Source organism: Diceros bicornis, chromosome X (genome assembly GCF_020826845.1).
Source record: "Diceros bicornis minor isolate mBicDic1 chromosome X, mDicBic1.mat.cur, whole genome shotgun sequence".
In the NCBI taxonomy this organism is placed as follows: domain Eukaryota; kingdom Metazoa; phylum Chordata; class Mammalia; order Perissodactyla; family Rhinocerotidae; genus Diceros; species Diceros bicornis.
The window spans coordinates 68,075,535-68,101,957 of record NC_080781.1 but is presented as its reverse complement, the minus strand read 5'-3'; the positions used below and the strand labels follow the sequence as shown (position 1 = coordinate 68,101,957).

At 35.7% G+C, this 26,423-nt stretch overlaps 1 protein-coding gene across 2 annotated transcripts in view; it reads left to right on the top strand.

Moving 5' to 3' along the window:
- ABCB7 (ATP binding cassette subfamily B member 7) overlaps window positions 1-26,423 on the top strand; it is a 124,430-nt gene that overhangs the window by 71,178 nt on the left and 26,829 nt on the right. Inside the window, exons 3-4 of one of the 2 annotated variants that reach the window (XM_058536207.1) lie at window positions 90-176; window positions 15,302-15,421. In XM_058536207.1, the coding sequence (XP_058392190.1) occupies window positions 90-176; window positions 15,302-15,421 (207 nt within the window). The remainder of the gene's footprint in view (window positions 1-89; window positions 177-15,301; window positions 15,422-26,423) is intronic. The other variant, XM_058536208.1, reaches the window with a different exon arrangement.

Here is a 26,423-nt window from a genome sequence, read left to right as displayed (position 1 = left end):
ATTCATTAGATTAGACTGTCTCAGTCAGATTTTTAAAGATCTGAAATTTTGTAGTAGCTAATGGACAGCTTGGTATCATCTTCAATTAGGCTCTCCAGGCATGGCCGCTGATAGAAAGGAGGACATGTTGGCATGGTCATGCAGGAGGAGGACTCCACACTGACCCGAAAGAAGGGGTAAGAGCCAATGACAAGTAACTGGAAATTCTTCTAGATGATTGTGCTTATGTAGAAGATATATATATATTCAAGATTATTATATTCAAGAATATTTTGATTGACTCATGTAACTGCAGGTTTTCTAATATGAAACCATATGAATTGACCACGGTTATATAGATGAGATTTTCTCAGGCTTAAAAAATTTCATGATTGACAAAAAAAATAAAGTTAGTCATCAACCTAAACATTTTAGTTCTTTATTTAAAATAGCATAGGTTGAGGTTATTTGTTATGTAATCCAGCCTTATAAATAAATAGGTAAATTAGATTTAGCATTTATAAGTAATTTGTGTGTGTTTTAAGGTTAACATTTTCCCTTCTATACACTTAGTTTAGAAAGATCTTAGAATGTCCCTTAGTTTCGTGGTAAATCCTCCATCTACCTGATCCATTTATTTAATTATCCATATTCTTTATCATCGTCATTATTATCAGCATACAGGCAAGCTAAACCATAGGGCCACTGAAATCAAAAGATTTGATTGTACCTTTTCTAAGTGAATGAAAATGTCTTTGGGATACTGTTATACAGTTCTCCATCTGGCCTTCCTCTGAGCTTACCTTTGTTTTCTCCCCTTGACTTTACTCAACTAATATATGTGTGATATCTCTAAGTAGAAATGATATTTTTAGGGTTATTGGCAAGTGAACAAATGTTATGAAAAAGTGCTCTCTCAATTGTAGAGAGATAAATAAATATTAGTTATTTTATTGGTGGGAGTCGATTGGTAAGAAAAGCTTTCCAGTGCTTTTCTCCCTGTTTCTTTAATCCCCAATGTAGCTCCCTTCTTTCATGGAACTCAAAACACATTGCATTCATGTTTCTATCCCATTTTTGTATATTACTATTCTTCATGGCTGTCTTTAGAAAAAGCAAAGTATTATAAAATAAAATTTAAAAATATTAATAGAAATATTGAGATTTGTTTATCCATTTATTAGTCTTTGGTATGATATTTGCCAGCTTTCAGGATTGTCTGTCATCAAGACCTCTTAAGGATAGTTGCAAATAATGCTCTGAACACACCAAGAATATGGTGACTAATAAAGGAAAAGCAGTCACTTCTCTTAGACTCAAGCAACATAAACTTCAAGATAGTTTCTTTATTCTCCAGTAAAATAAAACGAAGTAAAAACCATTGTAATACTTTATATTTGGTCTCTCCTTTATCTTCTGTTCCCTGCAATCTTTGTCTGACTTTAGCCTTGTTAGCTAAAAGGAATCATTGAGTAATAGAGCTTAAAGGCCACATCAGAAAAGAGGCAGTATGGAGTTGTAGTTAAGAGCCTGAGCTCTGGAGCCAGACTGCTACGATTTAAATCTTGGCTCCATCACTTCCTAGTGGAATGACCTTGAGCAAGTTCTGTGTGTATCAGTTTCTTCATCTGTAAAAGGGGGTGATAATCATTCCAAAGGAGATTTAAATGAGTTAACTCTTCACACCATATAAAGCTCTTAAACAGTGCCTGGCACATAGTAAGTGTTCAATAAATATTAGCTGCTGTTACTATAAAGTGAGATTTTAAGTCCTATGCTCTACCATTATCTGTTCATTTAAAAAGTAAGTATTGAATACCTGCTTTGTGCATAACTCTATGTTAAGTACTGGAGATACAATAATGAACAAGGCACAGTTCCTGCTATCCAGAAACTTAACAGTTTAAATGGCAGAACGCCTAAACTACCATGTAGAAATTTTATCACTCTGACATATTATAGATTTTACCTTATAACCAATTTAAATCTCTACTACTTTTATTTTTATACATTTCCACTTGTATGTTCTTAGCAACTATTAATAATCATTAATAATACTGCTCAGGAGGTATTTAAATCATCCTTTTATCCAGTGTGGCTATAGTAAGGGGATTATGAAAAAAAGAGTGGCAGTTTCAATATTTGGAAGCTCCTGTTTTTAAAATAGATGAATTAATTTGTTTATAATAGAATCTTCAGATTTTCAAAAGATTTTGGAGCTTTACTCCTGCATTTAAACTTTTTCTATGTGCCTCTTTTGAGGAAGCATCTGTTAGTAAATTTAGTTAATCCTGTGCTCATAATAAGAGCATGATAATAGTAAGATGTTGCTTGACACATTCTTTTTTTATGTTAGAAACATATCCTCATTCCTTGGATATAGTCAGAAGCTAGTAGTATTAAAAGAGAGATTAGTACTTACAGAGCAATCAGAGAGCTTTGGTATAAATCTTGATATAATCATAAGAAGTGAAACAGCAACTTGGAATATTAAAAATTGGAGGATTGGGGAGATAATGGAATAATGACTCTCTAGGCTTGTTAGAATGAGTGGACAAGAGTACGTGGATGACATGAAGAGGCTGTTTCCTAGCTCTGATTTTATCCATCATCAAGCAGCCTTATGATCTTTATTTAATTTCTCAACCTGACTTCCCTTTGGGATAAAGAATTCACTGACTGGCCAGTGTGAATATCAGTCAGTTTGGTAGTTAATTTTTTTTATTGTAAATTATTAAATTGACTATTGAGTACACATCCATCTCATATGTAGCATGAGCCATTTTTTCTTAGGGCCTTTTCAAAAAACTGCTAGATAAGCTCTTCATTGTGGTTTCAGACCAACAGAGCTTGGAAAACAAACCTTGAGATGTAGAGAAAGGAACAATAATTGCAGAATTTTTCCTGAAAATTAATATAATCTTTCCTCTCCCATTCATAAACTCACTCTACTTATATCCCAAATAATGTGGGGAAAGTTTTCCAGTTATGCTCTGAATTTTTCCTATAGGTATCTATTTAACTTGCTTGTTCTTTGACCTAGCTTTTATCTTGCCACTTTTATCCATAACAGTATTGAAGTAGTGGTTAAAATTATTCTTTTAATTGCAGTTAGTTACCGTTAGCTTGGATTGAAGAGACAGTTCTCTTCTCTGGACAGTTTGCTTATCCCTGAAATTGTGGCCACTTCAAATTCTCTGCTAAATTAGTTCTTTAGGGAGAACACATTCAGCCTATATGCCACATTTATACAAAACAAATAGCTTCCAAAATTTTTTGGTATATTTTTTTCTTTCTCACCACAGGTTTTGCCCCCCAAGTAGTTTCTTTCTAAACCAATCTCTTGATTGTGTGAGTTAGAACATTTCTTGCTATTAAAATTTAGGAATGTCTCTAAAACCGGAATTCTTAGATAAATTCCTCATTATCTAAAGAAAAGGTGATTCTGCTACCTTTATCAAAAGATCATTTTCTTTTTTCTTACTCTTTCATTTTCTTATCAAAACCCAATGGTGTTCACTCCCTTGAAAGGAATGAGCTCTTGGTGGAAAAAAATTGCTCTTGCTTCAGTGCTTGACAGCCTTTTCTGGTGAGAGAGATGAAGTTACCAACCTGAGAAGCAAAACGTATTCAATTTGTTAATATACAGTTATCTTTAATAACTGAAAATTCTACCAAGTGAGCTGCTTCAGATGTGTTTTTATTTTTTTATTGTCCTTTTTGTGTCTTGTCCACATGGTTATTAGCTATAGGTATTCACATCCAGTGCTTATGCCTGTGAGCTACTGCTTCTCTCCCTCAGGTCATGCTGTTGAATTGAGCACTGCTGCATATAAGCAGTACAATTTGTGGCTTTCCAGTTATACCCTATTGAGTCAGATGCTTCCAGTTTTATTTGTGTGTTTGTTTTTGGCCCGCCATGCTGTGAGTGTGCTGTTTCAGCTCCCTGTGTACAAGTAGATATTCGTTTCATTATTTCTTCTTATCTGTCTAGCCTCATAAGGCTTATGAAGCTATATATTAATATCAAATAAGTAAATATTTAAAAATCTGTCAAAAGTTGTGATGACTTAATAAATCAAGTATTAGGTATACCACCTGGATATTAATAATAATTTGTCCTCATGTGTTTAAGAAAAGATGAATTAATTCATTAATTGAATAAATATTTATTGAGCATTGTTTCTGGTATCAGTCAAATTTCTTTCTCTGGCACCTGCTTTTTTCTTTTGGTCCACATTGTTTTCAGTTACTTTCATCTCCTTTGACAGCTCTCTGATGTTTCCAAATCTTTTCTTCCAAACACATTTCTAGGAAAAAAAAATACAATCCAAATTTGTAACCATTCAGAGGTCTTAGTGAACCAGTTTGAATTCCTTCTTACCCTTGTGTTTTATTTCTGAATCTAATTGCTTTCCTTTATTATGCCTAGCTAATTCCAGTATATAGTTGAGACCTTTCTAAAAACTTTTATTCCTCATACTAACACAGTGGTAGTTTTACATTGTAATGGGGCTTAAAATGTCAGTTCCCTGTTTTGAATTTGAGACTATTTAGCTACAGCAAGAATGCCACATTGTATATATTGCTAGCCGAGGAAGAAAATAGATTCACTCCTACTTTTACAGGCCTTTTAATGATATTTCTAGAGTGTTCAATTTTAGAGAGCTTTTGTTGTCATGATATAGTCATCACAGTTATGTTTTTAAAATAACTTTTAAATTCTATTTACTGTGAAAATGATAAACAAAAGTTAGAGAATTTCATATTTTCTTCTTATGTATAAGGGGGGCTTAAAGAAAAAAGTATTATGATATCAGCTGTTAGTTACTTCAGGAATTTTGACCCTTGAGAAAGAACTTCCTTTCCTTAAATCATTGTTTTTTGTTTTTCCTATACTATAATATAATTACTCTTTACACAGTGTGTTTTCAAATAATCCAATTTCTTGTCAGCCTCCTTGATCATTTCCTACATTTCCCACTCGTTCTTTAAGAATGCGATCTTAAAAGGGTGTATATGCTATTCATGTTGCTTTTTCTGAAATGAAAGGATTAGTTGCTGTGAAGGGGATGTCTAATTCACTCGCAAGCTTGTGGCTGGACTCTTTTCTGCTTTAGAGAACTCTTTTTGTCTTTCAGGATTACCATTGGGTGTCCATTATGAATTAAATGTGGTGATATTGAAAAGTAGTATATTGTCTTTCAGGATCTATATCGAAGCTTCCAATTTTATTTTACTCTTGTGCAGCAGGAATAAGTTGGTTTAAAATTTTTTTAAAATGTGCCTAAGCCTCTGAAATGCCTCTTTGATTTGGCCTCAACTTTAAAAAAAATAAGACATAATATTTGAAACTTTATAGTTTATCCAAACTGTAACTGAAGTCATGTACTTTACAGCTTAATAGACTCATAATGCATGATTACACAACTTGAGAACCCATTTTTTTAAATGAAGTGGTTGGTAACATTTTATGCACTATTAAGCCAACTAGAATAATTTTCTTGCTCATAGCCATAACTTCCCTGTGTCCTTACTGAAAAAATTTTGGGGTGTCTTGCAGAAGGTTTTGACAGGAGAGAGTGTTTCTAAAGATATGTAGAAACAGGGCCTTTTTGCCATTATTCCATCAAGAAGAATAAGGCAGACAAAACTTGTGGAATGGGAAAGTGGTTGAAATACTCCAGTTTGTGTTACAATGCATCAAATTATATATATTTAGTGATAGTTCGATTGGAAAGGTAAATTTTAAAATTACAATGTTATTCCCTTTTTTGAAATACCTTACCAGTTATGAGAGCATGTGTAAGTACATATGTGTATAATATAAAGCATTAAGAACTATATTGTCAAAGAGGAGACAGAACTAAGATTTTTTAAAAATGTAGAAATACTACAAGGACTATCCGACTCCACTAGAAAGGGCAACATAAGGATAATGAGTATCCTGGAAGGAGACGAAAGAGAAAAGGGAGCAAAGAGCTTATTTGAAGAAATAATAGCTGAGAACTTCCCAAACCTGGGGAAGGAACTAGATAAATCCATGAAGCTAATAGAATACCCCGTTATCTCAATGCAAAAAGATCTTGTCCAAGACACATGATAATAAAACTGTCAAAACTCAATGACAAAGAATATTAAAGGCAGCTAGGGAAGAAAAAACCAAAAACATGCAAGGGAACCCCCATTAGGCTATCAGCAGATTTCTTGGCAGAAACTCTACAGGCCAGGAGAGAGTGGGATGATATATTCAAATTATTGGAAGATAAAAACTATCAGCCAAGAATACTCTACCCAGCGAAGTTATCCTTCAGATATGAAGGAGAAATAAAGGCTTTCCCACACAAAAACTGAGGGATTTCACTGCCACTGGACCTGCCTTACAAGAAATGTTGAAAGGAGCTCTCCTGCCTGAAACAAAAAGGCCAAGGTACACAAAACATTGAGCAAGGTGATAAGTAAACAGACAGTATCAGAAAATTGCAACTCTATATCAGAATAAGTTGGTAAACCTTAATTATATCATAGAGGTTAAAGGGGAAGGAAGCATTAAAAATAATTGTAGCCACTTCAATTTAGTAATGAACTGACAACTTAAAAAGGGATAATTTGCAACAACAAAAACATAGAATGGGAAGAGGAAAAGGGTGAAACCTATATAGGCAGGTAAATGAAGATAAGATGCTGTCAGCAGATAAAGGACTATCTTATCTATGAGACCTTTTATACAAACCTCATGGTAACCAAAAACAAAAATTCAGAGCAGAGACACGAAACATAAAAAAAGAGGAAACCGAGAAACTCATCACAGAAAACCACCAAATTGAAATGGCAGACAGAAACTCAAGGAAAATGACACAATGGAAATATAGAACAACCAGAAAACAGAAGATAAAATGGCAGTGTTAATTCCTCATATTAATCACTCTAAATGTAAATGGATTGAATTCACCAATCAAAAGACACAGAGTGGCTGGATGGATTAAAAAACAAAACCCAACAATATGCTGCCTCCAGGAGATCCATGTCAGTTCTAAAGACAAACATAGGCTCAAAGGGAAGTAATAGAAGATGATACTCCAAGCAAATGTCAAACAAAACAAAGCAAGTGTAGCCAAACTTATATCAGACAAAACAGACCTCAAGCCGAAAAAGATAACAAGAGACAAATATGGCCTTATATAATGATAAAGAGAACAATTAGTCAAGAGGACATAACATTTATTAATATATATGCATCTAACATAGAAGCATCAAAATATATAAAGCAGCTATTAACAGACTTAAAGGGAGAAATTGACAGCAACACAATAATAGTAGGGACCTTTCATACCCCATTACCTCAATGGATAGATCGTCCAGACAGAAAGCCAGCAAGGAAACATTGGCCTTAAATGAAACATTAGACCAGATAGACTTAATAGATATGTATATATAGTCATTCCATCCAAATGCAGCAGAATACACATTTTTCACAAGTGCACATAGAACATTACCAAGGATAGACTGTCTACTGGGAAACAAAACAAATCTCAATAAACTTAAGAAGATTGAAATCATATCAACCATCTTTTCTGACAACAACAGCATGAAACTAGAAGAAGAAAGCTGGAAAAGTCATAAATAAGTGGAGAATAAACCACACGCTTCTGAACAGTTATTGGCTTAGTGAAGAAATCAAAGGAGAAATCAAAAAATTCCTGGAGATTAATGAAAATATGACATACCAAAATCTATGGGATGCAGCAAAAGCAGTACTAAGAGGGAAGTTTATAGCAATACAGGCCTACCTCAAAAAACAATAAAAATCTCAAATAAATAATCTAACAGTACACCTAAAGGAACGAGAGAAAAAAGAACAAATGAAGCTCAAAGTCAGTAGAAGCAATGAAATAATAAAAATCAGAGCAGAAATAAATGAAATAGAGGCTAAAAAGACAATAGAAAAGATTAATGAAACTAAGAGCTGGTTCTTTGAAAAGATAAACAAAATTGATAAAATTTTAGCTGGACTCTCTAAGAAAAAAGAGAGAAGGCTCAAATAAAGAAAATCAGAAGCAAAAGTGGGGAAATTACAACAGATACCACAGAAACACGAAGGATTGTAAGAGAATACTATAAAAATCTATACCACAATAAATTGGATACCCTAGGAGAAATGGATAAGTTCTTAGAATTATGCAGCTTTCAAAACATGTATCAAGAAACCAGACAAAGACAACAGAAAAAAAGAAAATTACAGGCCAATATTGCCAGTGAGCATAGATGCAAAAATCCTTAACAAAATATTAGCAAACCGAATACAACAATACATTAAAAGGATCATGCACCATGATCAACTGGGATTTATTCCAGGGATGGTTCAACATCCATAAATCCATCACTGTGACACTACATATTAATAAAATGAAGAATAAAAATCATGACCATCTTAATAGATGCAGAGAAAGGATTTGGCAAGATCCAACATCCATTTATGATAAAAACTCTCAATAAAATGGATATAGAAGGAAAGTACCTCAACCTAATAAAGGCCATATATGACAAACTCACTGACAACATCATACTTAATGGTGAAAAACTGAAAGCAATCCCTCTGAGAACAGGAACAAGACAAGGGTGCCCACTCTCGCTACTCCTATTCAACATAGTACTGGAGGTTTTGGTCAGAGCAATTAGGCAAGAAAAGGAAATAAAAGATATCCAGATTGGAAACTAAGAAGTAAAACTCTCGTTGTTTGTGGACAACATGATTCTATGTATAGAAAACCCTAAGGAATCCACCAGGAAACTATCGGAAATAATAAATGAATACGGTTGCAGGGTACAAGATCAACATCCAAAAATCAATTGTGTTTCTATACACTAACAATGAACAGAAAGAGAAATCAAGAAAACAATCTCATTTACAATTGCAACAAAAAGAAAAATGCCTAGAATAAATTTAACCAATGAGGTGAAAGACCCGTACACGGGAAACTAGAAGACATTGTTGAAAGAAATTGAAGAAAACACAAAGAAATAGAAAGATATTCCATGCTCATGGGTTGGAAGAATTAACATAGTTAAAATGTCCATACTTCCTAAGGCAATCTCCCGATTCAGTGTAATCCCTATGAAAATTTCAGTGACATTTTTCACGGAAATAGGACAAAGAATCCTAAAATTTATATGAAACTGCAGAAGACCCCAGATAGCCAAAGCAATCCTGATTAAAAAAAAAACAAAGCTGGGCCGGCCCCCTGGCTTAGCGGTTAAGTGCGCACACTCCGCTGCTGGCGGCCAGGGTTTGGTTCCCGGGCGTGCGCCAGCGCACCGCTTGTCGGGCCATGCTGAGGCCGCGTCCCACATACAGCAACTAGAAGGATGTGCAGCTATGACATACAACTATCTACTGGGGCTTTGGGGGAAAAATAAATAAATAAATAAAATTATAAAAAAAAAAAAAAAAACAAAGCCGGAGGCATCACACTCCCTGATTTCAAAATATACTACAAAGCTATAGTAATCAAAACAGCATGGTACTGTCAGAAAAACAGACACAGAGATCAGTAGAATATAATTGAAAGCCCCGAAATAAACCTACGCATTTATGGACAGCTAATTTTGACAAAGGAGCCAAGAACATATAGTTGAGAAAGGAGAGTCTCTTCAATAAATGGTGTTGGGAAAACTGGACAGCCACATGCAAAAGAATGGAAGTAGACCATCATCTGACACTATATGCAAAAATTAACTCAATATGGATTAAGACTTTGAATGTAAGACCTGACACCATAAAACTCCTTGAAGAAAGGATAGGCAGTACAGTCTTTGACATCGGTCTTAGCAGTATCTTTTTGAATATGTCTCCTCAAGCAAAGGAAACAAAGGAAAAAATAAACAAATGGGAGTACATCAAACTAAAAAGCTTTTGCACAGCAAAGGAAACCATCAGCAAAACCAAAAGACAAGTTACCGATTGGGAGAAGATATTTGCAAGTTGTACATCCAATGAGAGCTAATAAACAAAATATATAAAGAACTCATACAACTCAACAACAAAAAAACAAATAACCTGATTAAAAATGGGAAGAGGATCTGAACAGACATTTTTCCAGTGAAGATAAAGAGATGGCGAACAGGCCCATGAAAAGTTGTTCAGCCTCACTAATTATTAGGGAACTGCAAATCAGAACCTCAATGATATATCACCTCTCGCCCATCAGAATGGCTATTAAAAAGATAAGAAATAACAAGTTTTGGAGAGGATGTGAAGAGATGGGAACCCTTCTACACTGCTGGTGGGAATGTAAATTGGTGCAGCCACTATGGAAAACAGTATGTAGATTTCTCAAAATATTAAGAATAGATCCAGCTATTCCACTTCTGGGTATTTATCCAAAGAATATGAAAGCACTAATTTGAAAGTTATCAATACCTCTGTGTTCGTTACAGCATTATTTACAATAGCCAAGAGATGGAAACAACCTAAGTGCCCACGAATAGATGAATGGATAAAGAAGATAACATAAGAAAAATGAAATCTTGGCATTTGCAACAACATGGATGGATCTCAAGGTCAGGCAGAGAAATACAAAAATATTGTACGATTTCATCCATGTGAAAGAATAGAAACACATAGATACAGAGAACAGATTCGTGGTTACCAGAGGGAAAGGATGTGGGGGAGGGGGAAATGGGTAAAAGGGGTCGTTTGTCTGGTGGCAGATGGAAACTAAACTTTTGGTTGTGACACAATTTAGTGTGTACAGAAGTCCAGTTATAAAGATGTAGACCTGAAATCTATATCATTTTATAAACCAATGTAACCTCAATAAAAAAAAAGGCCTGTACTTGCAGCATTTAAAGTTTTTGCCATCTTATGTATTTAAAGCAACTCAAGAAGGTAGTCCTGTTTTCAGTACAGTATGAACAGTTTTATTTCTGTTCTTCTTTGTTGAATAAACTGACTAAAAGAGACTAAAAGAGACCTTTGTCTCTCCCTCTTTTAAACTACAACTAAATGGACATTCATTGACCAACAGAAGAAGCCTACAAAGCACAACAGGACACCAGAGAGACACATGCAGCTATACATCTGAGGGTGGATTGACTGACCCTCCTGGAAGTGGTGGAGATAGGTGAGCACTCCCTGTCATCCCCCAACAGCCCCGTGCACACACAGGATAGCTTTCCAGCCTGGTGTGAGCACCCGAACGTGAAAACGTGCCCCTGGGCGACTGTAGGAAGAGGCAGCAGCAGCCCTTAACCTGCTGATGATCGCTGTCCCAGTGTGGAGGGTTAGCCCACCGTGCTCCTGCAGCCCCAAGGAGTGGCCCTGGTTGGGTCCCTACTAGAAGCCCCGTCCACCAAGCACAGCAGCCAGAGGGACTGCAAGCAGAGTCTGTGGCAGAACTACTACCAGTGCACATAGTGTGGCTGAGCCCTGAAAGAGGAAGTGTGCCCCAGGGGGGCTGCAGGAAGAGGCTGTGGCTGCCCTTAACTCGCTGGTGATGTAGGCAGCACATTATTTGACATTGATCTTAGCAGCATCTTTTCAAATACCATGTCTGACCAGGCAAGGGAAACAAAAGAAAAAGTTAACAGATGGGACTACATCAGACTAAAAAGCTTCTGCAAAGCAAAGGAAACCATGAACATAACGAAAAGACAACCCACCAATTGGGAGAAAATATTTGCAAATCACTTATTGGACAAGGGGTTGATCTCCAAAATATATAAAGAACTCATACAACTCAGCAACAAAAAAACAACCCAATAAAAAAATGGGGAGGTGATATGAACAGGCATTTTTCCAAGGAAGATATACAGATGGCCAACGGACACATGAAACAATGTTCAACATCACTAATTATTAGGGAAATGCAAATCAAAACAATGAGATATCACCTCACACTGGTCAGAATGGCTATAATGACCAAGACAAAAAACAACAAATGTTGGAGAAGATGTGGAGAAAAGGGAACCCTCATATACTGCTGGTGGGAATGCAAACTGGTGCAGCCACTAGGGAAAACAGTATGGAGATCTCTCAAAAAATTAAAAATAGAAATACCATACGATCTAGCTAGCCCACTATTGGGCATTAATCCAAAGAACTTGAAATCAGTGATCCAAAGAGATTTATGCACCCCTCTGTTCATTGCAGTGTTATTTACAATAGCCAAGACGAAGCAACCCAAGTGCCCATCGACTGATGAATGGATAAAGAAGATGTGGTATATATATACAATGGAATACTACTCAGCCATAGAAAAAGACAAAATCGTCCCATTTGCAACAACATGGATGGACCTTGAGGGTATGATGTTAAGTGAAATAAGCCAGAAAGAGAAAGACAAATACTGCATGATTTCACTCACATGTGGAATATAACAAATACGTGGATAAAGAGAACAGATTAGTGGTTACCAGAGGGGAAGGGGGAGTGCGGGGTGGGTGAAAGGGGTAAAGCGACACATATGTATGATGACAGACAATAATTGGACTACTTGGGGTGACCACAATGAAGTCTACTCAGAAGTTGAGCAACAATAATGTACACCTGAAATTACACAATGTTATAAACCATTATGATCTCAGTAAAGTTACTGGGGGAAAAAAAAGACATTGGGAGAAAAATGTGTGAAGGGTAGACTGGGTCTCTCTATCATTTCTTATAATTGCACGTGAATCTACAGTTGTCTCAAAATAATAAAACTACTCTGTATAATATAATGTGTTGTCCTGGGTTTCTTATATGTTGACAATTTTCCCCCATTCCTTGCTGTGCAGATCTAATTGAAATTGTATAGCTTTTCCCTCTCAGAATGAATTAAATTTTTTTCTTATTATATGTGAACATTATATGTGAACTACAGAAAATACAAGCAAGCAAAAAGAAGAATATAAAAAATGGTCAATGATTCCATCTACTCACAGTTGCTGATGTTAACACTTTTGAGGGTATTGCTTTCCACATCCATTTGTGTGCATGTGTAAACTTATACACATATCACAAAAATAAGTTTTGTACTTTGCTTTTTTCACTTAATGTGTACCTTTACCTTAATGTGTTACTTCACCCCAAGTAGTCCAATTATTGTCTGTCATCATACATATGTGTCGCTTTACCCCTTTCACCCACCCCCGCACCCCCCCTTCCCCTCTGGTACCTCTGGTAACCCCTTTACCTATATTTCTGTATGGCTGTATTTTGTTGTATGCAGTCACTGTAATTTGTTTACATGGTTCTTCATTGTTGATTATTTAGGCTGTTTCCAATTCTTTTTCCTATTAAAACAGTAAGGGATAAACATCCTTACAGCTAAATTTTTCATTCCTTTGTTCAATAAATATTTGTTGAGTTCCTACTGCATGTCAGCCACTATATTTGGTATCGAGTTACAACAGTGAGCAGAAAACACAAACTACTCACATGGAATTTAAATTCTAGCAGGAGAGCAGATGTTAATCAGATAATCACACTGCTGTATATGTGGTTTATATTTGAAATGGATACTCTGAAGAAAGGAATACTGTTCTATGAGAGAGTACGGCTGAGGATCCTGACTGGGGTTAGGGAAGACTTCATTAAGGAAGTGCTGGTTGAGCTGGCAGTGAACTAGTTGGAAGAGATTGCGGGTTGGTGTTACAGAGAGAGATTATTCCAGACAGAGTGAAGGGTATTGTGCAAAGGCTGTGTGGCAGGAGGGATTATAGCATATTTGAGGAACTGAAATAAAGCCAGTTTGGCATGAATACTGAAAGCTGTGGTATAAGACATGGCTAGAGAGCTAGGCAGGGCCTAGGCCAAGCAGAGCCTCGTAAGTCATGTTACAGACTTTGATCTTTATCCTAAGAGTGATAGGGTGTCAATGAAGGGATTTAAGCTGAGAGTTATATCAGATGCAGAGTGAACTAATTGGACAGGGAGCAGAGTGGATGCAGGGAGATCAGTTAGGAGGTTGTTACAGTGCTTTAGGTGAGAAATGATGATAGCTTGGATTAGTTGGTGGTGAAAATAGAAGTAGACAGATTCAAGAGATTTTTAGGAAGTAAAATTGATTCAACTTGGAGCATATTCTTAAGTATTTTTTTAAAGCATAAGTTCCCAGAAGTGGAGTTCTTGAGACAAAGGGCAGAATTATTTTAAAAGCTTATGGTAGGTATCAAATTGCTTTCCAAAAAGATTGTTTTGGTGTACTCTCCTGTTAACAGTGTATTAGAGTGCTCATTTCTATACACCGTCACCAACGAGTGTTAACTTTTTTTTGTTTGCTTTTCAATACCTTTTCCAGAAATTGGGTAGATACTTTCAGTTTTTAAAATGGGGATTATTTCACTAACTATAATAATATAGTAGTTTTGGAATATAAATGTATTGATCTTATTTTGGCTTTAGAAAGTGTGGGTTTGATTTTGAATATTCTGCCTCTAAAAGCTGAAACTAAAACAAAAAGATTTAATGGGAGTGTTGCCTCCGGAACTTGGGGAAAACAAAAATATAAGATAGATTTAGGTCAGATTAAGCATGACTGGAAAATTTTATTTTTGTCAAAATTTTTAATAACTCAACCTCTGTTCTATTTGGTCAATGCCAAGACTCCTACTTTCCTAAACACTATGTTGTAAGTCTGTTCTATCATGAGTTTGGACTTAGGTCTCCAAACTATTTTAAATAAACATATTGATAAAGAGCCCAAAAGTATATAAAGATTTTGACCACAAAGATGGAAATATGGAAATGTTTCTTAAATTTTATGTAATTTTTTTGTGTGTGTGAGGAAGATCAGCCCTGAGCTAACATCTGCCAATCCTCCTCTTTGTTGCTGAGGAAGACTGGCCCTGGGCTAACATCCGTACCCATCTTCCTCCACTTTATATGGGACGCCGCCACAGCATGGCCTGACAAGTGGTGCATCGGTGCGCGCCCGGGATCCAGGCCTGGGCCACCAGCAGTGGAGCACGCGCACTTAACCGCTACGCCATGGGGCCAGCCCAAAATTTTATGTAATGTTTTGATAGCTTAATAGACAAGAAATAAATGTATAGTACTTGGCCCCTCACCCCTACTGAATAACCTTTTGGCAAGATGAGGGTGGCTGTAGTTGGAAGTAAGAAATTAAGAGAACTAAGTAGCTTTTTAAAAGCAATTGAAATACTTTTTTTTCTCCAAAATAGTTTGAGTTTGAAAGATAATTGACCTTAGATTCAGAATAAAAATTGTTTGTAATGTTTTCAGATTTTTCTCAAATATTTACATGATTCTGCATTATTGAAATATAGTTATATTTGAAATGACATATTACTTACTGCTTTGTTTTCTTTCTTTCAACAGTTAAAAGATGTTGATACTCGGAAAATCATAAAAGCAATGCTTTCTTATGTGTGGCCCAAAGACAGGCCAGATCTACGAGCTAGGGTTGCCATTTCCCTGGGATTTTTGGGTGGCGCAAAGGTAAGAATAGGAGAAACTATGCATTGTTTGTTACTATAACTTAGAAACACTATGACATTTTCTAGTAATGAAACTTGGGCTGATATAAGCCACTTTTGGGGGAGTGTTGTCAGCCTTTAGGACCCTCATTTACATAACTCTTTTATGCAGTCAGCAGAAATTATAGAGTAATGCCCGGTTTATCTGTGGATCAGACTTGTAACAGCCTCCACTTAATGGAGTTCACTCCTGAAACCAGTGTAAGATACAGGATCATTGGTTGTTTATTTATTATTTATTTATTTATTTATTTATTTTTTCCCCCAAAGCCCCAGTAGATAGTTGTATGTCATAGCTGCACATCCTTCTAGTTGCTGTATGTGGGACGCGGCCTCAGCATGGCCGGAGAAGTGGTGCGTCGGTGCGCGCCCGGGATCCGAACCCAGGCCGCCAGCAGCAGAGCGCGTGCACTTAACCGCTAAGCCACGGGGCCGGCCCAGGATCATTGGTTGTAATAAAGCATGAGGAACTTTACAAAAGAAGCTCCTCAGAACCCTGTTGGCTCTTATTTAATACGTTTCTGGTAAGCTTGGTTCTTAGTTCCGAGTAAATTGAAAAGAGGATGGAGACATTTTAGGTACACTGATAGCCCTGAGTGGTAAACAACAGTGTGACATGAAGGGAAAAAAGCAGAAAAACATTACCAACGAAAAAACAGCCACAGAAGCTGGGCATTTTGGCCCCATTCGTATAGGGGTCCTCTACATCTTAACAGCCTCCTCAGTTTGTCACTGTACTGTAACACATTTTAATAAAGCAAAGTTATAGTAATGACTCTTGGCTTTCAAGGAAAAAAACCTTGTTTTCAATTTATTCAAATATTAAAGTCAGTGAAGTATATATCTTTAGGTACAATATATAGTCATGGTACATATATAGTCTCTGGAGTCAGACATCCTGGGCTCTGCCACTTACTAACCTTGTAACCTTGCGCAAATTGCTTAGTCTCTGTGCCTCAGTTTCCCAATTTATAAAATAGGGTAACTAAGGATTAAATGTTACATAAAAGGTTTAGAACAGTGCCTGGCACATAGTAAAACATAATATATGTGTTAAAATAAAAATAAATAAATTTAGATTTCCATCAGAAATATGGTTAAAAAAAAAGTCTGCTCAAAAGTATAAATGAGGTTTGGCTATAATTTGGTTACCACTCTTACATATAAGGGTTAACACTGTATGTTGTTTTAGATCCCTTATCACTTATTTCTTCTCAATATCATGTATGTTCCCTTTCATTTACTCATTCTTTTCCCTACCCTGAAAATATTTATTGAGAACTTGTCATATAAAGTACTGTTTTTGGCCCTGCAGGGTATTTAGATATAAATAAAGCACATTTCTTCTCTCAAATCATGCAGGATAAGACAAGTTTTATTTTATTGCCATAATACAAAGTAGGTCATAAATTATTTAAAAGAAGTACCGGTCAAGTGTCCAGGGGTTTCAAAGGAAAAACCGTTAAGATGGGGAGTCAGGAAAGGTTTGCAGAGGAGGTGCTGTCTGAGATAGGCCTGAATTGAAAGTAGGATTGTCACAGGTATAGGAATAACAATGAAAAAGATGAGAGAGAACATAGAGTATGTGTGGAGAAGCGAGTAGTCTATCTTTGTTCCAGTGAGGGGATAATGTTTCAGAGGAATTAGAGGTAGTCTTGGAAAGATAGATAGAGCTCCTAATGTGAAATACCTTAACTGTAAAACAAAAATTTATTTAATTATGTTGGAAGTAGGAAACTCTATTTTGAGTAAAAGAGTAATAAGATTAGAGCTGTACTTTAGAAAATTAATCTGACCCTTGTGTAGGATGGATTAGGGTGGTGAGAGACCTAAAGTAGGGATACCTTTTATTTTCATTTCATGCATTCATTCAGCAAATATTTATTAACCAGTTATGAGGCTAATATAATAGTCTAGATGAGAAGTAATAGCCGTTTGTACTGGAGTAGTGGTAGAAATGGTAATATGGAGGGAAAAGATGTCAGAGATAGGGTGAGTTAAGGGAGGTAGAGTCATTAAGACTTAGCAACAGATCACATATTAGAAGTAAAAGAGGAATAGGATTCAAAGATGATGCCGAGAATGATAATGCCTTTAACAGAAGTAGGTAGTAAGTCAGGAGGTCTTGTTTAGGAAGATGGAAATTTTGGTTTTGGGTATGTTAAGTTTGAGGTGCTAGTGGAACATCAAGACAGCTGGTAATACAAAATGCAAGACAGGCTCAGGAAGGAGCCCGGGGCTAGAGAGATGCAGAGGTGATAGTTGAAACAATGCAATTAGTGAGTTCACCAAGGAAAAGAACAGAAATAGAAGACTACAGACAGAACCTGTGATAAATCTGTTCCTATAGATAAACCTGTGATAAATGTAGGGAAGTAAAGTAAACAGTAGTGGAAACAGGGAAGAAGTGATTGGAGAGTAAAACCAAAACAATTCAGTCAGACTCCCTCCATTTTCTTTTCTCCTTTCTCATCTATGGGCTCTGTTGAGTACTCTCCCAATGAACCAGACCCCTTCCCTGGGAGAGGACTTAAATCAAGATACCAAGCAACAGACCAAGAATTTATACTTTCTTCTATGTTTTTAAGCTAAACAGAACAGTATTACAAATCTAATTGTGGTAGCTAATGTTGAAATATTTTAAATGCTTATATTCATTTTTAGCACAGTCCTGGTTGCTGAATTATCTTTTACCTACAAATTACTTAAGGATAAAGATTATTCCGAGCTCTTGTGCAAGGCAGAATTAGCAAATTGGCCTTTATTCCTTTATTAGCTGAATGTAAGTACCTTGCTGACAAGTTAAAGGCAGATTATTTTCTGGACTTTCTTTTGAATTGAAGAGAACAGGTTAGAACATGACTAATTAAGCTGGTCAAAGGGAGGAGTCTTAAATAATGACATTTGTATTAGACTTTAGTTTTTAGAGAGAATTCCAATCCTTGAAAATACAGATCTCTGTTGCTTAGTGACAGCTCAATATCAGGGTATGAAATCTAAATCAAGCTAACTTCCTTAAGGACTGAAATATTTTTAGTAGGCTAATATTTGATTCTTCTTTCAACAAATACTGAGCACCCATAGAATGGAAGTGCTGTACTAACCTCATATAAATTAATTACAAGTAAACAGAAATGAGTATAGAAAAATCAATCTTCAAAAAGTACATTTGATTCCTTTTGGATCAAGAAAAGGAAGAAATTGCCAGATGTTATAAGGAGTGCCTGCTCATACTTTCAGAGCATATAGAAAAAGTTTTCTTTTTACTAGACTTTAGGAATAACTTTAGGAATGTAGAGCATAGTAGTAGCATTTAACCATTCCTAATACCATTTTCCAGCTTCTATACTGTCAGTTTAAAAATGATCACTCTCCCGAATTTTTAAAACCTGGCCATTGTTTATTTTTGAGTAGTATTGCAGGTATGATTTATAATTGGTGTGCAAAGATGGATTGTTATCCCTTTTATTCCTTGGCTTCCTATTTTTTCCTCAGCCTGATTACATGCTTTGGCATATAAGCACTTTGGACCGATCTATGGCCCTTTATACTCTAATCTTCCCCACCTCCTCCACATACTTTTGGGACCTTTAGGGCAGGGTTCAGGAACCTTCTCAGCTCTAAATGAATGCCACCCAGTCATCTGAGCAGTGTGAGGTGGTTTCATAATGAGGCCTGAGGCATCCACGAGGGAGAAGGAAGACAGAAAGAGAGAAATGTCAAGTGAGAAGAAGAAAAAGGAAGGACGATTTCATGCTTAACATATGGGACCTCAGCATACCATCTGCTTGCTTATTTGCCTTTTAATGCTCTTTTGATTCTGAGGGTCTTAAGGCTATCGTTACAAAGACTTTTAAGATAAACTGTATTATGTAGAGATGACTTGTGGCCCAGAGGAGGCCAAGAGAATGGGTTGGTATTTCTTCTCTCCAAGTTGCAGCAATTCTGTTTTAATATGTTGGAGTTCTATATGAGATATATTTTAGGGATTCTGCTGCCAAGAGAGACCGAGAGAACCCTATTGGCCTTCATTCCTTAAATCTCTACAAATCATATTCAGTGCCTTTTCTTCCCATCCACACATATATCATAGGAGTATCACATCATTATTGATCTTCATTAATCTGGGGATTTTGAGATCTTCTAAGGATTTTTTTTAATTCAGCATTTCTATTAGCATATTACATACAACCATGCTAAGACTTAAGGAAAATATAAAACATATATTTACAGAAATCATCTGATTTCATAAAATAAATGTTTATTTTAATATTATAAAAAAGTTTATTCATATTCTGTAACCACCACCCTCTTGGGAACCACTTAATCGACAGAGAAATTGGGGACACAGAAAATTACAGTATCAAGTACAAAAAGATATTCTCAATTGATAAGCTATTAGAAATGAAAATTAAGCTATATTGAAAATTATAAAATAATTTCAAAGGAGAATATGATTTATAAAGATATAGTCAATACCCCTTTTCTTCAAGAATGCATCTATTATGTAAAGTAAGGGATAATATATGTGTCTTAGTCCATTTGGGCTGCTATAACAAAATACCATAAACTGGTGGTTCATAGATGGCCATCTTTTTGTTGTAACCTCACATGATGTAAGGGGTAGGAAGGGTCTCTGGGGACTCTTTTATAAGGGCACAAAGCCCTCATGGCCTAATCACCTCCTAAAGACCCCACCTTCAAATAACATTACCCTGGAGGTTAGAATTCAACATATTAATTTGGGGGTGGTGGGACACAAACACTCAGATCACAGCAATGTGTATTGAGCAGACATTTGTTGAATGACTATTAGGTACAAGATACTGTGTTAGGCAGCTGAGATACAAAAATGAATAAAACTTGGGCCTTGCCCTCTTGGAGTTGCAGTGTGTTGAAGGAGAAAAATATACAAATAATGATAAAATATATATTAACATAATATCAACACCCAAAGAGAGTCACAAATGAAGCTATGTAGTAATTCCAAAATTAGGCATTTAGGGAAGGGTTCATGGAAGAGCTAGAGTTTTCCAGTAAGTATTATTTTGACATTCGTTAACTTCAAAAGATTTCATGCACTTTTTGCTTAACTTTGATCCTTTAAAATTTTTTTGAAAAACACTTTTTTAAATGCAACAATGCTACCTGAAGCCTTTAATTAAGTTGAGAAGTATGATTTATATCCTGGAGTATTTTTTTAATTAAAAGACTATATTTTAGAGAAGTTTTAGGCTTAGAGAAAAATGGAGCAGAAAGTACTGAGTGTTCCTATATATCCTTCCCCTCCCCCCAAAAAAACCACTCAATTTCTTCTATTACTAACATCTTGCATTAGTGTAGTACATTAGTTACAACTGATGAACCAATTATAAAAAAATACATTATTCTTATTAACTAAGTTCGTAGTTTACATTAGGATTCACACTTTGTGTTCTACGGTTATAGGAGTTTGGGGAAATGCATAATGTCGTGTATCCATCATTAAAGTATCATACAGAATCGTATCACTGCCCTAAAAAATCCCATGTGTTCCACCGATTCATCTCTCCCATCATTCTCCCAAATCCCTGACAACCCCTGATCATTTTACTGTCTCTGTAGTTTCGCCTTTTCCAGAATGTCATATAGTTGGAATCATATAGTTTGTAGCTCTTTTAGACTGGTTTCTTTCACTTAGCAATATGCATTTCAGAGTCATTTATATCTTTTTATGACTTGATAGTTCATTTCTTTTTATTGCTGAAAAATAATCCATTGTATGGATGTACCATAATGTGTTTATTCATTCACTGTTGAAAGACATCTTGGTTGCTTCCAGATTTGGGCAATTATAAATAAAACTGCAATAAACATTTGTGTGCAGGATTTTTTGTGATGTTAGTTTTCAACTCATTTGGGTAATTACCAGTGAGTACAATTGCTAAATTATATGGTAAGACTATGTTTAGTTTTGTGAGAAACTGCCAAACTGTCTTCCAAAGTGGCTCTACCATTCTGCATTCCCACCAGCAATGAATGAGAGTTTGAGTTCTCTGTATATTTTAGATACCAGTCCTTTATCAGATAGATGTTTTGCAAGTATTTTCACTCGCTCTGTGGCTTGTATTTTCCTTCTCTTAACAGTGTCTTTCACAGAACGAAAGTTTTAAATTTTAATGAAGTCCAGCTTATCAGTGTTTCATGAATTGTGCCTTTAGTGTTGTATCTAAAGTCATTGCCAAACCAAGGTCACCTAGATTTTCTTTTATGTTATCTTCTAGAAGTTTTAGAGCTTTGTGCTTTACATTTAAGTCTATGATCTATTTGGAGTTAATTTTTGTGGAAAGTGTGAGGTCAGTGTCTAGATTTTTTTTTTTTTTGCACGTTTAGTTGTTTCAGCACCATTTTTTGAAAAGACTATCCTTTCAACACTGGGTTGCCTTTGCTCCTTTGTCAAAGATCAGTTGACTATATTTGTGTATGTTTGTCTATTTCTGGTCTCTCTATTCTGTTCCATTAATCTATTTGCCTATTATTTTGCCGGTACCACACTGTCTTGAATACTGTAGCTTTTATGCTAAGTCTTGAAGTCAAGTAGTGTCAGCCCTCCGACATTGTTTTCCTTCTTCTATATTGAGTTGGATGTTCTGGGTCTTTTGCTTTTCTATATGAAATTTAGAATCATTTTGTCCATATCTACCAAATTATTTGCTTGGATTTTCATTGGGACTGTATTGAATATATAGATCAAGTTTGGGAAGAACTGACATCTTGACAATATTGAGTCATCCTATTCATGAACATGGAGTATCTCTCCATTCATTTAGTTCTTTGATTTATTTCATCAGAGTTTTGTAGTTTTCCTCATATAGATCTTGTACATGTTTTGTTAGATTTATACCTGATTATTTCATGTTTTGCTACTAATTTCAGTGGTGTTATATTTTTAATTTCAAATCGTGTATTGTTTATTGGAGGTATATAAGAAAGTGATTGACTTTGTTTTTGTTTTTTTGTTTTTTTGTGAGGAAGATCAGCCCTGAGCTAACATCTGATGCCAATCCTCCTCTTTTTTTGCTGAGGAAGATTGGCCCTGAGCTAACATCTGTCCCCATCTTCCTCTACTCTATGCCACCACAGCATGGCTTGACAAACAGTGCGTCGGTGTGCGCCGGGGATCCGAACCTGCAAACCCCAGGCCGCCAAAGCAGAGCACACGCACTTTAACCGCTTGCGCCACTGGGCCGGCCCCAGAAAGTGATTGACTTTTGTATATTAGCCTTATACAATACTCCCCCCTTATCTGTGAGGGATACATTCCAAGACCCCCAATGGATGCCTGAGACCATGGATAGTACTGAACCCTATATATTACTGTTTTTTCCTATACATACATATCTATAATAAAGTTTGATTTATAAATTATGCGCAGTAAGAGATTAACAACAACTAATAATAAAATAGAACAATTGTAACTATACTGTAATAAAAGTTATGTGAATGTGGTCTCTCTCTCTCTCTCAGAATATCTTATTGTACTGTTCTCACCCTTCTCGTGATGATGTGAAACGATACAATGCCTGCATGATAAGATGAAGTGAGGTGAATAACATAGACATTGTGACATGGCATCCCGGGCAGGACAGAGTGGGACAGCACAAGATTTCGTCACACTACTCGGAATGACATGTGATTTAAAACTTATGAATTGTTTATTCCTGGAATTTTGCATTTAATATTTTCAGACCACAGTTGACTGTGAGTAACTGAAATTGCAGAAAATGAAACTGCGGATGAGGGGGTTCTACTATATCCTGCAACCTTGCTAGAGTTGCTTATTAGTTTCAGGAGTTTTTTTTGTTAATTCTTTTGGGTTTTCTGCATAGATAATCATATCATCTGCAAAGATGGTTTTATTTCTTCCTTCCTAATATGTATACCTTTTATTTCCTTTTCTTGTCTTATTGCATTAGGTAGGACTTCCAGTACCATGTTGAACAGGAGTGGTAAGAGAGGACATCCTTGCCTTGTTCCCAGTCTTAGGGGTAAAGCATCTAGTTTCTCATCATTAAGTATATTGTTAGCTATAGGCTTTTTGTAGATATTCTTAATCAAGTTGAGGAAGTTCCCCTCTATTCCCAGTCTGCTGAGAGTTTATATCATGAATAGGTGTTGGATTTTGTCAAGTGTTGTTTTTTTAACATCTATTCGTATCACACGATATTTTTTCTTTAGCCTATTTGACGTGATGAATTATATTAATTGATTTTTGAATGTTGAACTAGCCATGTGTACCTGGAATTAATTCCTCTTGATCATGTGTAATTATTTTTATAGATTATTGGAATTGATTTGCTAATATTTTGGTGAGAATTTTCTATCTATGTTCATGAAAGATAGTGGTTTATAGTTTTCCTTTCTTGTAATATCTTTGTCTGGTTTTGGTATTAGGGTAATGCTGGCCTCATAGAATGAGTTAGGAAATGTTCCCTTTATCTCTGTTTTCTGGAAGAGATGGTCTTTACGGATTGTCTAAGTACTTTGTCCAGTTTTCTTTTCTCCTTGTTTTGCCTTGCTAATGTAATCTCCCTTTAGTGCTCTTGTTCTTTATTTTCTTTCTCTCTTTCTGATCCTTTTGGGACTAGAGAGGTAATTAAACAAAGAAACAAAATTCTCTTTTACCTGTTCACATATATTGGGCCCTTGGCAGCACTAGTTACAGAGCCCTTAATTGTCAGAGGCTACTGTGAAAGAGATTAATTATTGAAGAATTTACGTATTAAGAGGTCTGGTAGAATTGGGTTCCTCAGATGACATAGACAGTACTTTCATGACTAAGAAGGGAAAAGTCATTTTAAAATCTGGAATTTGAGGCCCTCAGCAAACTGACCATATTGACCAGTAGTTTTGGCATCATATAGGCATATGCATACCTTTGGCTGTCCTTTATGGTGATTTTACTTTTTCCTTTAACTCCATTCTTCAGTTAGTGTCCCAAATTGTACATTTTCATGTTAAAATTAAATGAATTCAATTTCCTAATGATATACCAGTCTCTGAAAATTCAAGAGTTTCACAGATTATTGATGTGATTTAAACTTCTGATCTAGGAAAGAAAAAAGTTTTGTGAGACTAAGTCCCTTTATTTCTCTTGTACTTAAATTATTGGGTACATTGCAGTTACAGATGAAATATACCTTGTGTCACGTGGTTATAATCTAGTAAAAATAACCAGTTGCTCCATTTTTAGAAAGCAACAAGGGGATAAAACTTCATATTGAGTTAATTTTGACTGAAATATACTATCATCCAGCCTTATTTTTAGACATCTCCAGCCTCTAGGGAGCCAGGTCTGGTGTGACCTGAGACATTGGCTTTATTTTTAAAAATTTGTTTTTAATATATGTAGTAAAATGCACTCTTTTTGGTACATAGTCCTATGATTTTTAACACATGTATATATTCATGTAATTATTGCCACAGCCAGGATACAGAAAAGTGCCATCACCCCAAAAATCTCCTTTGTGTAACCCTCTCCAGACCCCTAACTGCTGGGTACCATTGATTTGTCCTCTATTATTATAGCTTGTTCATTCTGAGAATACCATATAAATGGAATCATATAGTACATAATCTTTGGAGCAGGCTTCTCTCACTCAACATAATGCCTTTGTCATTCATCCAAGTCATTGAATATATCAGAAGTTCATTCTTTTTTATTGCTGAGTAGTATTCCATGGTATGGATGTACTAGAGTCTGTTTATCCATTCAACCACTGATGGACATTTGGTTTCTTTCCACCCTTTGGCAATTACAACTAGAGTTGCTATAACACTCAGGTACAGGTTTTTGTGTGAACGTGAGTTTTCATTTCTCTAGGAATGGAATTGCTTGGTCATGGTAAGTGTATTTTTAACTCTATAAGAAACTACCAAACTATTTTCCAGAGTGGCTGTTTTTGTCTTTCCACCAGTAATGTATGAGAGTTCCTGTATGAGAGTTCTAGTTGCTTCACTTCTTTGTCACCACTTGGTATTGTCAGGCATATAGTGGTGTCTTGTGGTTTCAATATACATTTCTCTAATGGCTAATGATGTTGCATGTCTTTGCATATGCTTAGTTGCCATCCATATATCCACTATGGTGAAGTGTCTATTTAAGTATTTTGTCCATTTTTTAATTGGGCTGTTTTGTTGTTGTTGTTGTTGTTTTACTGTTGAATTTAGTGAGTTATTTATATATTCTGGATATGAGACCTTTCACAGATATATAATTTGCAAATATTTTCTCCCAGTCTCTAGCTTATTTTTTAATTTCCTTAATAATGTCTTATATAGAACAAAACTTTTTAATTTTGATAGGTTCCAGTTTATCATTTTTTTCCTTTATGGATTAGGCTTTGGTTGTTATGTCTAAGAACTATTTGCCTACCTCAAGATCATTAAGATCTTCTCCCATATTTTCTTCTAAAAATTGTATTTTTACCTTTTACATTTCGATCTGTGCTCCATTTTGAGTTAATTCCTGTATCCAGTTTAAGTGAGGGATCATTGTTTTGTCCAATTGTTCCTACGTGAAGGCTGTGCTCTCCCCATTGAATTTCCGTTGTGTCCTATTGCTGCTGTAACAACTTATCACAAACTTTATAGCTTAAAACAACACAAATTTATTATCTTATATTTCTGAAGGTCAGAAGTTCAAAATTAGGTTTCACTAGATCAAAATAAAGGCATTTGGCAGGGCTATGCTCCCTCCAGAGGCTCCTGGGGGAGGATCCATTTTTTGCTTTTTCCAGCTTCTAGAGGTCACCTGCATTCCTTGGCTTGTGGCCCCTTCTTCCTTCTTAAAGCCAGCAGCATCTTCAATCTTTCTGACTCTGACTCTTGCTTTTATAGTCATATCTTTTCTCTTGATTTTGACCCTCCCACCTCCCTCTTACAGGGACCGTTTTGATTATATTTGGTCCACCCAGATAATCCAG